This window comes from Cyprinodon variegatus, unplaced genomic scaffold, assembly GCF_000732505.1.
Source record: "Cyprinodon variegatus isolate N-32 unplaced genomic scaffold, C_variegatus-1.0 Scaffold159, whole genome shotgun sequence".
Taxonomy (NCBI): Eukaryota; Metazoa; Chordata; class Actinopteri; order Cyprinodontiformes; family Cyprinodontidae; genus Cyprinodon; species Cyprinodon variegatus.
The window spans coordinates 1,138,723-1,154,137 of record NW_015150612.1 but is presented as its reverse complement, the minus strand read 5'-3'; the positions used below and the strand labels follow the sequence as shown (position 1 = coordinate 1,154,137).

Below are 15,415 nucleotides of genomic sequence, written 5' to 3'. Positions count from 1 at the left end.
TGGATGGATGGATGGATGGTGGATGGATGGATGGATGGATGGATGGATGGATGGATGGAGGATGGATGGATGGATGGATGGATGGATGGATGGATGGATGGATGGATGGATGGATGGAACAACAAACTTACTCAAAAGGAACTTAGATTTTTCAGATAATTTTCCATTATTCTCTGAATTAGAGTAAATTAATTTCTGTGGAACAGAGAGCTTCCTACAGAAGGATTAAGGTATCTTCATCCTTTCTTTTTAATGGACACCAAGGTATACGTATCATGGACACTCCCTTCATCACCAACTAAGGACCAACCAATCAGGTTTGTCATAACGAACACAGCAGTTTGGATGTTATGTAACACAGACTGCCCAATCCACACTCGCCTATCTCTTTATAAAAACATTATGCCCGTCATTTAGTCCTGGGTGCTCATAGATGACCTAAAATAGATGCTGACACATATCAGGTCCCACCGCCTCAATTACATCAGGGCACGTTCATGTGGGCACAGCATGTTCTGACTACACGTGAGGCAGAGGGAACTAAATAGTGCAGTCACCAAGGAGTGGGCTCCACTCTTCTACACGGCAGTGGTCCAGTGCCACCCATCACCGGTCCACAGGAAGCCTTTGCCTGCTACACCGCCACCATGCCTAAAGTCCAGGTGCCAGGTGAGTGTCAGCAGAGTGACCCCAGGCTTTCCTTCAGCAGGACTTCAGCTTTTTGAATTGAATTTTACTCGGATGTAGCCTCCTGCCCAAACAGGTTAAAACATATTTTATGATGCAGATGATGGAAACACCACAGCAAACTTCAAAAAAGATTAAAGCATCATCATTTGTTATGCCTGCTTACTTAGTAAATGCATTCTGCAAGCAGATCCTGTCTGGTGTTTATTGCTGGTTCTTATGCACCTAATTTAAATATAAAGATATTTTGAGTTAAACATCAATGCATACATTTGCATTTCTGATCTTAGTCACATAATTTCAATTTTAAGATAAAGTTCTTGGTATTTACTTCTGCAGGGAGCAGGACATGATACACCTCAGGGTTCGGTATTAGATTCAGGTGGAGCAGAATATAGAAACTGATTCAGTATCAGCTGTGAAGCCTCTTCCAGAAGGAGTATGATGGATGTGACCTGTCAGCAGAGTCTTCCTATTAATATGGGATGAGAGGAGATCAAGCAGTTGGTGCTTCTTATCTGTGGTTATCTAACCTCTTCGAATATCACTTCACTTTTTTATTCCAGCTGCAGCATGAAGAAAAATGTAACAGTTTATTCTGCCAAAATGTATCTAATTATAGGCGTTCCTTTGCCAGGCATGAGGATAATTTCATGTCAAATTTAATTTTTTTTTAGTTTTTAGTGGAGAATGGTTAATTGAGCAACAGAATTAGACCAAAGAGGGAGTTGAACAACGGCAGCAAGAGTTTTAACTCATCAGATGAGTCTAAAATTTCCAAAATATTTCAAATTAGACATAAGGAATCCCAATTCTTATAAGCAGTTAATGATTTTGATCATATAGTCCACCATGCAGTGTGGGATTGCCTGGTGGAAAGGGGGTCTGTCTGCAAAAAAACAAACAACCAAAAAAAAAAAAAAAAACAGTACTACTGAGACTGTCTAATTTGCAGATGGCAGCAAATTTAAAAGAGTGTGAACTGCACTTAATCATCAAAATCTGAAATACTTCTGGTAGCTTCAAGCTCAGCTAAAAGAAATTTTTAAAGAACAGCTAGAAACTTGATAAATTTTAAACTTTATTATACGGTACTTAAAAAAGCAACACACACTAGAAAAGGTTTAAATGTTTTGAGACCAAAAGGTTAAAAAACCCCACTATAAACGAATGGTTTAGACTTGGAGTCAAATATCCCACAATGACTATAAATAACTTTATTTTAAAATCCAGATAAAATCCCACAGATTTCTATAAACTTATATATGTATAAATATCTACATATTGTGTTTCACAGTAAACTGAAACCCAAGTGAAGCTTAACGAACAAACCAATGGGAAGTGCTTCATCAAACATCTATAAATGCATGTGCAGGTTTAGAGGCTTTAACAGAGACAATCCTTTTCTGTATGTTTGCTCCACTTGAACATTAGAAATATTCTGCATGTATTATGAACCCCTTAGTGCCTAAATCTGTATACATATATATAAAAACAATATTTGTTTTTTTTTGTCTTCAAGTTGTTGCCAAGTTAGGATAAGTACATTTCTAATTATTTATTCTGCAATGTTGGTATATTGCAAATTTGCAACTTAAATGATAGACATGCACCGCCAGGGACCAGTCGTACCAGAAACAAGTGTTTGGCAAAGGTTCCAAAGTTCACATGGATGTTGAATAGCTGGAATTAGGAGAAATGCAGAATTTAATTTGGCTGTTTTTGTCAAACAAACAGTTTGATGCATATTTGCAACAATAGGCATTAAGGGGTTAAGATGCATTCTTAATGAAGTGACTGCATTCAGCTGTTGAAGAAGTCATAAGATTCATAAAGGCCTCATCATTCTCCATCCTCACCTTCCTAAACCCTCATCTAACCAAGGTTCTCATCCCTGTTAGTAACTCTCCCACATGATCCAAACATCTATAATTCTTTTTTTGGCTCACATGATAATGACCTCTAACCGATATGTTTCTAACCCTCTCTTTTTGTGATTTTATCCTTGTTGATGCTACTTTCCTGAATGATACAATCAGTTCAACAGAGTAAGTACTGAAGCTGAGAAGTGCTGGATTATTTGTGTTGTATTAGACTATGTTGGCTGTAAAGTAGGTGCATGTTGTAGGCAGAAACTGGTCCTTCTTTCCCATATCTTCTATCTATCAAAATCAGTTCCAGCAAAAGTATAAAGCAATCCATTGTTCTCTTGTCTAAGCCTTTCCTTTAGCCAATCATTTGTGCATTTCTTTTGGTTTCCAGACTTTCTGAATGAGATTCAGAAAGCCTGGAGACTGCTATGAAATGTCACAAAAAGAAATGAGACCAAAAGCAAATATATTTTTTGCAAGAGCTTTAAAACTGAAAACAGAAAACTGATTCTGAACTTGTGCATTGAAGATCTTGTATCCATTCAAGCCCACTGCACTGGAAAAAATATCTAGAAATAAGTAAAAATTTGTTAAATTAAGTGTATTTACCCTTGATTTGAATAGGGAAATGAGATAGTTTGCAAATGGAATGAGTATTTTTACTCTTAAAATAAGATAACTGGATAATATGCACTTGGAATAAGACAATGCAATTGTGTTTTCTTATTTCAAATCTGAATTGTCTGAAATGTCTCTTTTATCTCCTCAATTCAAGAACAAATGCACTTATTTTAAGAAAACATGACTTATCTAGATTTCAATTTTTTCCAGTGTGTGTGTTTTTCGGTGCTTCATCTCTGTCGCTCCGCTGTGTGAACAGGACACATGTTGGAGGTCAGAGTTGCTGTTTCTTAGTAGCTGAGTCGGTCTTTAGTCACATCTATTCAGCGCATGTTCTAGAGTCTGTATGCATCAGTTTTAATGAGGTAGGTGCTTTACATGTCATAGATGTAGACCATTATGTCCAGCGCACCCTTGTCAGAGAGCTGGCATGTTTATGCAGAAATAGTTTAGCTAAAAAGTCCTGGATGCAGTTTGTCTGGTGTCGTTCAGTCATGGAGGATGCTTGTATGTCACTAAAAGCTCAAAACTTTGACCTACCTGGCAGAGACCGATGACAACATGAGGGCCTTCGCTGAGAAGGTCTTCGCATCGGAGACTAAAGATGAGCAGGTCCGAGATGAAATCTCCCTGTTTGATGTGGCTGATGACTGTCCCATCCTGCACCAGGAGATGGCCCACCACCTGCATGCTGATGATAACACAGAGAAACGGTGAGATGAATACTGTTTGGGATTTTGATGCTGTAAAGTTAAAAATAAACAAAAGATGAGGATAATTTCCAGGTTTCAGATTGTGGATGAGTTAAATGATCGCAGAGTCTGAGCAGAAGTTCATTTAAAATGTTTCTCATCTTTGCTTCCAAAACAGCAAGAGGCTCCAGCGCAGCCGGACGGTGGTCGTCCCCACTGCTGCGCCTCAGGCAGCGGCTGCCCCTGTGATGTCGGTGAAGGTGGACACCCCTACCTATCTGGAGGTTCCTGACTTCCAGAGAGTGGCCGTCATTGGAGACTGTGCTGCTGGGGTACAGTTTGATTTCTTAAATGATTTAAAAGAGTAGCACAGTAGCTTAACTGCTCTATTATTCCTATATAAGTCTTTAAAATAAAAATTACAATCAGAGACTTAATATACGTTTCTCTTCAGGGAACAGAAGAACTAAATCTTTTTTTCTTTTGCTATAATTTTACTGTCTTTGACAGTGAGGTGAAAGATCCAAATCAAACTTAAATTTTAGGTATTCATGACTGCAAGGCCTCCTTACCATCACCCTAATCCAAAACATAAATATTATTTCCAGTTAGAAGAAGCATAAAATTAAAACTCTACGAGAATATTCAACCCAAATCTTCCAAAGGAATTAAAACATTTTTATCTCAAAAGGCCAAATATGTTCAAATAATAACAATAATGATGATGATAATATCTGTTATCTTTAAGGTTACTGGCTACAACCTTCACATCAAAAATTATATATTTCTATAAAAAAAAAAACATCCGCCCACAGAATGTCTAGGGTTGTGCAGAATATAAGTATTAATTGAAACTGAAAAACATTTATATTAATTTGTGATTAGTCCAAAATAGATAAATTGTAATTTTAACTTAGAAGGGACCCAGTAATCAGGAAAGACAGATAGTGTTTATTAATCCAAAAAGTGTTTATTAAAGCTACGACAGATGGTTTGTGGATCTGCAGCAGCAGTGGCTAGGGCGACCGAGGCAGGTTACTCTAGCGAGAGGAAATACAGATTAGTGACCATGAAAACCTAACGGAGGATGATCTGAACGTGTGAGTTACTAACCTGGTTTAGCGGTCACTCCGAGCCAAAGAATGAGGTAGATGCGAGCTGGTCAGCTGGCAATATGCAGCGCTTGCTGCACAGAGAGTTCCAGACTCCGAAGCCTTGAAGGACACAGAACTGAATGTAGATCAGATCTGAGCAGATGGTGAAGGAAGGCAGGATAATCCAGAGGGCGAAGTCAAGAGGCAGATCCAGATTCAGTCCACAATAGAATCCAGCAGAATCCGAAGACAGGTCAGGCAAACAAATAAGTACAAGGGCAGGTAGGCTCAAAGGTCCGAATACAGAAATAGGTCAGGATCAGGAAGTCAGAACACAATTAGAAATGCGACTGGGAGCAAGCAGCTTAATTAAAGGCAGGAGCAGGTGAATCAGCTGAGCAGTAATGAGGAACCGGGGCAGAAATAGACAGGTGAATGAAATGAGCAATTAAGACACTCATCAGTGCCAAGATCATGACATTAATATTTACATTTGGTTAGCTTGCCAATGTGGACACAGTATTCTGCACCAGTAGAAATACTAGGTTAAAGTTACATAAGATGGTGCTGAAATAGGCAGATAAATGGGGCTCAGATGGCACACAGCTGTTAATGATTTACTTTTGATCTGGTGAGTTAAATGTTTGATTTGGTTTACATTAGCATTGGCAATATTTTAGAATATTTAACTGGCATATATATCAAATTTCAAAATATATGCTAATTAAAAAAATAAAATAAAACAAAATATATGTATATTTTTTTTAATCTTAAATGTTGTAGAGATTTTACTCCAAATTTTCTGCTGCCTATAAAATCATATCTGTTGCTTGAGTCTAAACTTGAATTTCACTGACTACATGTTCCTCTGGCTGAGCCCCCAGGCCTGCTGCTATTAGCAGAGACACGGGGGTGGGACTGATGTGAGAGCGAGCCAGAGTTCAGGTTTCACGGCGATGAGTTTGCCATTTCCAGTTCCTGGAAAGGAACCCTTTAGCTGAGCTGGTTTATTATATGCACTGCAGCTGAAGGTCTCACAGTGAGCATGACCTCAGCAGCTGATTAAAAACACACATTCTGCAGACATTTTTGTAATTTGAAAATTTTTTAGATCAACCTTTTGTTAATTTGTATGCAGCTTTTTTAATAAAAGTTCTGCAACTATTATTTTTTAATCAAATTTTAAAAAATATATTAATCATACTCTTTCACAGGAATTCTGTTTTCCCAAAATTACATTAAATTGATATTTATTGAATAAGAAACAGATTACATATCATCATTCTCTAAAAAAAAAAATGAACAAAATCAACAGACATTTTTTGGTGTTCCTTAAAACAGTGAGTCAATAACATACAGTATGTTGTTTTATTGAGATCTTGGTCCTTTCACTTTCTACTTATTATTTTTTCCTTATTGGGGTTTCATATAAGGTCAACTCTACTTTATATGTTCCATATTTCTGTTTGTTTTTGTTTTGACCAGGTGACCATGGATGACTTTGAGCTGTCGTGTAAGGGTCTGTACCGTGCCCTAACCATCAGGGAGAAGTACATGAAACTTGCCTATCAGCGCTTCCCAAGAACCGCCTCCCAGTTTCTGCGTCAAATAGAGGGAGAAACATTTAAAATTGACGATGAGGTGCAGCCAGGTGACAAGAGAAAAGCCACATCATGCGTGATGATGAAACACTATGATTTTTTTTTACCCTAACACTGACAAATATCATCAATTAAAACAATTAGTATTCTGTGTGTTTTTTTTTTAACCAAATCCTTTTTTTCTCAGTTTTCAATGCTCCTCCAAAGGATGGAGAGGATCCCTTTGACACCAAACTCCTGCCAAAGGACCTCGGCTATGTAGCCCGAATGAAGGACGGTCTTATGTATGTGTATAACGACGCTGCAGCTGCAGACAAGCACCAGCCCAAAGATCTGCCTCATCCAGACTACAACACATTCATTGATGATATGAACTTCCTCATTGCTCTGATTGCACAGGGCCCAACGTAAGTATCGTTTAATTTATCTTTCACTTTCTAATAGTTATTAAGATAGAAATTCATCTGACAGGAGATCACAGAGAGTGCAGGCTTCTGTGGAGAACCAAATAATTTAAAATTAAACAATGACATATACTGTTAACCTAAAGCTCATGATCCTTCTCAGGTTTAAGGATGTGTAATGGGACATGATTATTAATTAATATTTTTATTAATATTATTAATATTATTAATTATTAATAAGCCATATGATCTGGTTGAACTGTAAAGTGCCTTGAGATGACATGTGTTGTGAATTTGGCGCTATATAAATAAACTGAATTGAATTGAATTAAAACCTTGCCTACAATCTTTGGATTAATGCAGGCTGAAGATGATTGTGCTGAGTTTGATTTGAAATTTTGAAATACAAAAGTTGTTATAAAAGCAGAGGAAAGACGTTCTTGTTGGAATAAATGTGAACTTTGATTATTACTTATGAGCTGAAATCAGATGTTTACTTACAGTCCATAAAATTATGTACTTTGTTTTACTTTTACGCAGCTTTAACTTGGAAAGTTTAAAGTCATTTAGGAGCGCTATTTATTTCTGTTTGCCAAATGCCACAAATTGTTAAAGATCTTAAAGTTATTTCTAACCTTATTTGAAGATAAAACATTACATTTGTAAAAGGAGTGAGAAAGTAAGCAAGAATGGACCCCTAAAAGTCAGGTTCTTCATCAGGTCAAAATTCAAGATGTTTGAATTCAGTTGGTAAAACAATCATACCAAAGTATAAAGAGCATTGATGTGTCCAACATCACATTGTTCGGGAGGGAAATGTGAAGAAAAGCAAAGCAAACGATGCTCGCTGATGCTGTTAGGAGAGTGAGGAAGAAGCCATTGATCCAGCAAGTTCACAGTTGGCAAACTCTGGTGCAGACACTTCGATTTTGGAGACATTTCCTGTCCAAACCTGTGTTTGGAAAGGCTGCACAGTGATGCAGTGGGAAGCGCTGTTGCCATGCAGCATGAAGGTTCTGGGTTCGATTTCTACCCCGGGGTTTTTCTCCACAGAGTTTGCATGGTCTCCCTGTGCATGTGTGGGTTCTCTCCAGGTACTCTGGCTTCCTCCCAAAAACATGACTATTAGGTTAATTGGCTTCTTAGGTGTGAGTGCGTGGATGAAAAAGGTTGTTTGTCCTGTTTGTCTCTGCATTGCCCTGTGACAGATTATGTGCATTGCAGATTGACTGCCAGAGATAGGCACTGGCTCCACCACAACCCGGACAAGAACTAAGCAGGAAAAAAGTGGATGGATGAAAGATTGGGGGAATATTTGGGGAAGATAAAAAATCTGAGATCACTATTCCCACACAGCTGAGTCATATGGTAGAGGCTGCATCATGCTGTGTAGGTGTTTTACTGCAGAAGGGACTGGTGCACATCACAAACTGATGCCATTAAGAAGAAAGAACAACATTGACATTTTTATAGGCTGAGATTTGATTTTTATTAAGTATTTGTTACAGTTTTGAAATAGAAACATTATAGAAATAGAAAATAAAATAGAATAGGTTAATCAGGACATGGACCAGTCTGAGATAACAGGATGAAGCAGGGAAGGGTTGCAAAAGGGTAATGAAATAAAGAGCTTAAATACTGAGAAAGGAGGTTGGAAACAACAAACAAAATGAGATAGTAAAACACGTGGAAAAGCTGTGAAAGAATAAAAGCAGCAAAGCAAGGGTTACAGCTTAAATTGAGCTAAATTAAGATGCAAAGGGCCTGATCTTCAAAGACTCCAGATACAGAGCATTAAATTCTCATGTGAAGATTTGTGCATTTTGGTCATTGGAGGATGATCTGCATTTAAATAAAGGTACATACACATAGAATGTTTGTATTAGCTGCTGGTTGAATTTAACAAGGAAATCACTTTGCCCCTTTTTTTGAATTTCTGCTCTATGAAGGCAAACATGTTTTTACATGTTTTAATACATGCAAACCGGCAAAAAGAAACAAGCGGAAGTTCCCTTCCATTTGTAAAGACAAAGGAAACTTTAAAACAAAAAAATAAATAAAATTATTCTTGCTATATCTAAAAAAATAGATAAATACCAAGAAATTAATAATCTACAAATGAAAACTGAGAAACCCAAAGATTGTAAGACATTTGTTAACAAGCTTGTAAATTAATGCTTCTACACAAAATTGGTATTCCAAACCATCAGACCTGACTCTGGGGCTCTGGTTCTTTTGGGAGGAATGAGCCAAAAGCTCCCTCAACCGCCAAGAAAAAAAACAAATCTTACAGAAAACATTTGACTTGAGTCACACAGGTTCTGAAAGCAAACATAGAAATATTTGCTTAGATTTACTGTAAGATGTTTAGCTAAAAAAAAAAGGATTCTGCATCTTTTCATGCATTGCAGGTAGAAACACTGATATTTCTCTACTTACCTGGACATTGAAGAGTGTTTTATGTGTGGTACTGTATGAGAACCTAAAAAAAAACACAAAGATTTTTGATCAACCAATATGGTAGATAAAATCCATAATTTAAGCTGCTGAAACAGGAAATGTCTAATTTCAATTTTATATTTTTTAACTCAATAATTTCAGTAATTCAACTTTAAAGGGCGTACTGATATGCATCTACAGCAGTGCAAATAACAGAGAACATACAATTAAGTAGATCTGTTCAGAGCTGCACTGCTTGTAGTTGCAGTTAAAGATACATCCTATCACCAAATATAAAGGCACTTTGCACTACTGCCACAGAAAGATGGATGTAGTTGAGTTACCTCAATGTTATACTTACTTGTTTGTTTGTTTTTTCGTTTTCTTTTTGCAGGAAGACCTACACTCATAGGCGTCTCAAGTTCCTAATTTCCAAGTTTAATGTGCATGAGATGCTGAATGAGATGGAGGAGATGAAGGAGCTGAAGTTGAACCCCCACAGGGATTTCTACAACTGCAGGAAGGTAAACAATCTGTAAAAAGCAGACTTGAAAAAGCAGCAATCCTGTAATTCTGGTCATTTTATTTACTTTGGTCATTCATAAGGGGAAAAAAGCATAAATTAGGGCAATGATATTGGAAATGGGAAAGTAGGTAGTTTAGCAAAAGGTGCCACTGCTGTAGCGCCCTCTAGAGACGACTAACAGGTGTCACAGCAATCAAAACAACTCAGTCTGTTATTACTGTGTATTTCAGGTGGACACCCACATCCACGCTGCTGCCTGCATGAACCAGAAGCATCTGCTGCGCTTCATCAAAAAGTCTTACCGCGTCGATGCCGATCGAGTCGTGCACCTTCTTAAAGGGAAGGAGGTCACCATGAGGGAGCTGTTTGAGAGCCTCAACCTTCATCCCTATGACCTTACTGTGGACTCTTTGGATGTGCACGCTGTACGTTACCTGACTGATACAGATTGGATTAAATGGATAATGATTTATCAGTCAAATTAAAGAAATAAAATACTAGTAGAATGGATGTTAGGGATCTTAAAATTAAAATATATATTTTCCTGTTGCAGCTGATAACGTTTGTATTGTTTTCATTGTTTAATCTCAGAATGTAAAGTCATTATACATGAATATTTAACATGAATACCTCGACTATTCAAAGGTTTTTAAAGCTGATGTTCTAAATTAAAATCTATTTCTTCTTCTTTAACAACCTTTTATTTTTTCTCTCAAGGGGAGACAAACATTCCAGCGTTTTGACAAGTTCAATGCTAAATACAACCCTGTTGGAGCCAGTGAGCTGCGGGATCTCTACCTGAAGACAGAGAATCACATCAGCGGAGAATATTTTGCAACCATTATTAAGGTTTGTTTGTACAAATCCTATCCTAAAAGGCAATCAAATTCATTTATATAACTTTTCCTAACAGAATAACTATATAGATTTATGCAAAAAAAATGTGTTTTCAATTTAGGATTTTAGCCTATGATAGCACATTAAGATAATAATGATGTAATTTGCATATAATCAGATATTTAAACTCTTATGAAACCTAACAATGGTGTCAACTGATATAATCCTAGAGGAATATATATGTACCTTGTTATGCAGGAATGTTGCTCTTCTTTGTCATTTTTAAGCTATAAATAAGGTAGACTTCAATTAGCATCTTTACGAATTCATTATTGGGCCAATATCTTATTAAATAGGCACATAACATATTTAGATAATAACTGTGTATTTAGCTGAAGATACTCTTATTATAGATAGATGTTTGTAGATATTTAGATAAAGTTAATTACTCTTTAGGGTTTATAAAATTAGAGTTAGTTTCAATTGAGCTGAATTGGAAGTTAGTTAAAACTTTCACTTTGGGTCAACAAGCTTATTTTAGAATAGCAGCTAAGCTTAGCATGTATATGGAGCAAATTTTGTTCCATTATTGTTGCAAGCACAAATTTTTGCAAATGGAAATTATATTTTATTTTTTTATATTTCATTTTTTTATTTCTGCTTTTCAGATTGAGTTTAAAGAATTGCAATCCTTTCAAATTACATTTTCACAGATCACATTCTCTTCACTTCTGAGGACGAGCTTACATTTGGATTAATGAGCAAAGACGCATTTCCTTTGTTCTGCATGTGAACATAAAACGTAATCGGAATTTACTTTGAGGACAGCTTTTTTTTTTTGCCTTTACAGTACAGGCTGCACAGTCAGACTGTTACACAAGTTTTATCTCTTAAAATTTCTTCTGTCTTATGTGCAGGTTTTGCCATTTTTGTCTGCTCATCTGTTTAAATTAGTGTTGCACCGATGCCATGTTTTGGCCCCGATACCGATACCTTGCTGTGCAGTATTTGCCGTTACGATTCCATACCGACACAATCTGTTTGAAATTGATGTGTGTGTGTATATTTGAAGAACTGCATACTATTTGGATGTAATAGAATTGCCATCATGGCTTTGTCAAGCTGCTGCCTACCTTTGTGAATCAGGAAAAGACTAATACAAAGTGAATCCAGTAGAACTTTTTATTGCCTACCTGGAATGGGTGACGATAGTTGAATAAACTTTTGGCTCTCAAAATGGTATCGGCTCCCTATTTGTTGGCCAATACCAATACCACCATTGTATTGCTGGATAAGAGCCCCGCCTGATAGAGGTATCGGTGCAACACTAGTTTAAATAGAAATAATATTTTATTAATACAGTTGATTAAAAAGATATCATAACCTCAGAAGTTGTGTTGTTGTTACTTACACACCATGTGCAGTTTCAAGAACTAAATTTAGATTTTGTTCACTCCTTTATCAATCCTTTATAGATAAAATCTGTAAAATATAGACCATATTTCCCTTTGTTTTTCTAGGAGGTAGCCAGTGACCTGGAGGATGCCAAGTACCAGTATGCTGAGCCCCGTCTGTCTATCTACGGCTGCAATCCAAACGAGTGGGGAAAACTCTCTAGTTGGTTTGTAAAGCACAGAGTCTTCTCTCCCAATCTCAAATGGATGATTCAAGTTCCCAGAATCTAGTAAGTTTGCATGATTTTATTCCATGGACCCGACTATAACAGTATAACTTTTCCATAAAAAAATATTATTTTGGGGTTATTATACAAGTTTGTGACTCATCCAGAAGGCTGAGTGAAGTTTTTATTTTTGGATTTTTTTCCACCTCAGTGACATCTTCAGAGGCAGGAACTTTGTACCACACTTTGGGAAGATGCTGGAGAACATTTTCCTGCCCATCTTTCAGGCCACAATTGACCCACAGTCCAACCCAGAACTCAGCATCTTCCTCAAGCATGTGAGTCAGGACCAAAATCAACAAAGTGTTAAACCAAACCTGCAAAAAAAAAGAAAAAGGTGTAATTATTCTGAGAATATCTGTGTGACCCAGCAGACATATGAGCATACTCTCTGTTATGTTATGAACTGTTTTGCTCTTGTTGTGCAGGTGACAGGATTTGACAGTGTGGACGATGAGTCCAAACACAGTGGACACATGTTTTCTACAAAAAGTCCAAAGCCAGAAGAGTGGGACATTGTCAAGAATCCCTCCTACACTTATTATATCTATTACATGTACGCCAACATTGCTGTTCTTAACCAGCTGCGTAGGTGAGAACCTTTATTCCTAAAACACAATCCCTCTTATCTAACTGTTTGTATGGCTTGCTTTATTGCTGAAATATGATGTTTGTTTTTTGTTTTTTTTGTGTTTTAGACAAAGAGGAATGAACACATTCACATTCAGACCTCACTGCGGTGAAGCCGGGGCCATCACCCACTTACTGGCGGCTTTCATGACTGCTGACAACATCTCTCATGGTCTTAACCTCAAGAAGGTCAGTCATTCAGCTGCATACTTTAAAATAAGTTCTCTCAGCTCAGCTCTAACCTTCTCTCAGTAAGGGAATCGCTGTTTAGTGATAGCAGTTTGAACTGAATTAAATTCAATTCATCAGACATCTGTTGAGGAACTGAGAGTTAAGCTGAAGACTGGCTGGGATTAAACCTGATTCTTTACATAATGTTCCAACTTAAAACAGCAATCGTCTGTTTAGACGTAATGTTCTGTTGAGAGATTTTGAGCAGACAGTATATTAAGAATAATTTAGGTGTAAAATTTGGTGTAGTAAAACAATATAATAAAATTTCTGTCTGTTTCCTGCAGTGAATAATCAATAATGCTGTTGTCATCTTCTAACTGTTAGTCGAAGAAGGGCAAAGATCAAATTGGCCTTTAAAGTCGTAGGGAAGTCGTATTTAAATTTCAAATAATTCTGGCTTAAACATGTATATAAATGTACTCTTTGCCAGACGATATTGTCCCAAAAGTTAGAAAATTTCTATTTAAAAAAAACCCTACCTTAAAATCCGTGTTTTTTTCTCTGTTATCTTATGCAGGCCTGTTAGTTATACGTCAGCTTGTACACCTAGATTCAGACAATCATTTATCAATGATCATCTGTCAATCAAGTTTTTTCAGTCATAGCATCTTGATTCATATGTCACAGCTAATATACGCAAAGGCTGAAATAAGAAATAAAAATCTTTTACTTTCCCATTGAGTTCCGTCCCAGTGTTCAAGGGGATGGACGTCTGTGTCTTCAGCAGGCGTAGAGCTAACAGAACTGGCATCGTTGTGAGGCAAGGGCTCAAACATGTACGGCTGTAAGCCTTCTACACCAAACCAAGGTTCTGCCACTCTGGTGTCTTTCCACAAAAAGTTCATCTCCACTTTCCTCCTCTAAATAAAAAATGTATGACGGAGGAGACTCATCCACAACCTCCGACACAAAACTCTCCTCCTCTTGCATGTTTCTGCTGTCCATAGCGTTCCTTGACGGTGTCATTGCTAAGTCACCTACTTGGTCCCACTGTAATTTCCCACTGGGAACCTACTAGCACTAAGTTGCTAACTGGTTAGAATGCTTTCGATAAACCGGCCACAACCAAATTTGATTGCGAACCTTCCGCCACAACAATCCCGCCCTCTTGATAATCGACCAATCGCATTCACTTTATTCACTAGTGTAAAGTCAGGCACAACTCAGGAGAATTCAGAATTATAACCATTGAAAAAGCTGTTTCCCTGTGACTTTAATTCTAGTAAAATAGGTTTAATCTCTGAACACGGCACCATATTTTTTCCATAAACAGACCAAATGCCTCCACCAAAGATCTTTGTTGGAACATGAGCTGACAATAGAGCATCAACCGAAGCAGATGCTTCGACGCGTACCAGTAGCTGCAGCAAATTGTCTAAACAATAGCATTGGGGCGATATCAGCTGCTTATAACAATTTAATTAAACCTAATTTCAGAAATGCTAAACTGTCATATTAACCGTTATCTATCCACATCCAACAATTTTTCACCAAAGCTTAATTCTGAAATCCAGTCAGAGAGGAGATGTGAACTGGACTTCAGCTGTGATTTATGCTGCATTTCCTTTGTACTTGGGTGACCATGTTAGAAAGTGAAAAACAAGGCTCCCTAATTTGTAATTACATCTGGAAAAGTGCAAGCTTTCTGTGCAGATGTGGGTTCACTGCTCATTATGGCTCTTATGAATACAAAATGTAGGGAAAGTATTTGATTTTACTTACTAACACCACGCTCTGGTGGTTTTTAACTCTTTGAACCATTGAATTACATCATGCTACAGAAATATCTAGTGATAAACATGCTCCTTTAGTGTTGGAAAGCTTGAAAAAGAGATGAAAATACATTGTTTCTGGCTTGTATTGGTAAAGTAAGCCAGCAACAAAACCAGTGGTAATTTCCGCAATTTTCTGACTTGCAGCTAGAACAACCCAAACTCAGATATGAAGCCAATAAATCAAGCACAATTCCTTCCTGTTATATTTGTTTAGAGATTCGACATTAATATAATGTTAACCAGTTTCTATATTCTGTTTTAAATACAAATATGAATTTATAGTCCTGTTATTAAAAATATGCATGCTAATCTGCTAAAACAAG

At 37.1% G+C, this 15,415-nt stretch overlaps 1 protein-coding gene across 1 annotated transcript in view; it reads left to right on the top strand.

Annotated features, from left to right (window-relative positions):
* Nucleotides 1–526: 526 nt before the first annotated feature.
* Nucleotides 527–15,415, top strand: part of ampd1 (adenosine monophosphate deaminase 1) — a gene marked incomplete at its 3' end in the record, with an annotated part of 18,054 nt that continues 3,165 nt past the window's right edge. Inside the window, exons 1-13 of the mRNA XM_015377828.1 lie at nucleotides 527–669; nucleotides 2,727–2,735; nucleotides 3,727–3,892; nucleotides 4,050–4,203; nucleotides 6,451–6,616; nucleotides 6,754–6,973; nucleotides 9,804–9,933; nucleotides 10,166–10,360; nucleotides 10,653–10,784; nucleotides 12,293–12,456; nucleotides 12,605–12,731; nucleotides 12,882–13,045; nucleotides 13,152–13,272. Coding sequence (XP_015233314.1) covers nucleotides 648–669; nucleotides 2,727–2,735; nucleotides 3,727–3,892; nucleotides 4,050–4,203; nucleotides 6,451–6,616; nucleotides 6,754–6,973; nucleotides 9,804–9,933; nucleotides 10,166–10,360; nucleotides 10,653–10,784; nucleotides 12,293–12,456; nucleotides 12,605–12,731; nucleotides 12,882–13,045; nucleotides 13,152–13,272 — 1,770 coding nt within the window. The remainder of the gene's footprint in view (nucleotides 670–2,726; nucleotides 2,736–3,726; nucleotides 3,893–4,049; nucleotides 4,204–6,450; nucleotides 6,617–6,753; nucleotides 6,974–9,803; nucleotides 9,934–10,165; nucleotides 10,361–10,652; nucleotides 10,785–12,292; nucleotides 12,457–12,604; nucleotides 12,732–12,881; nucleotides 13,046–13,151; nucleotides 13,273–15,415) is intronic.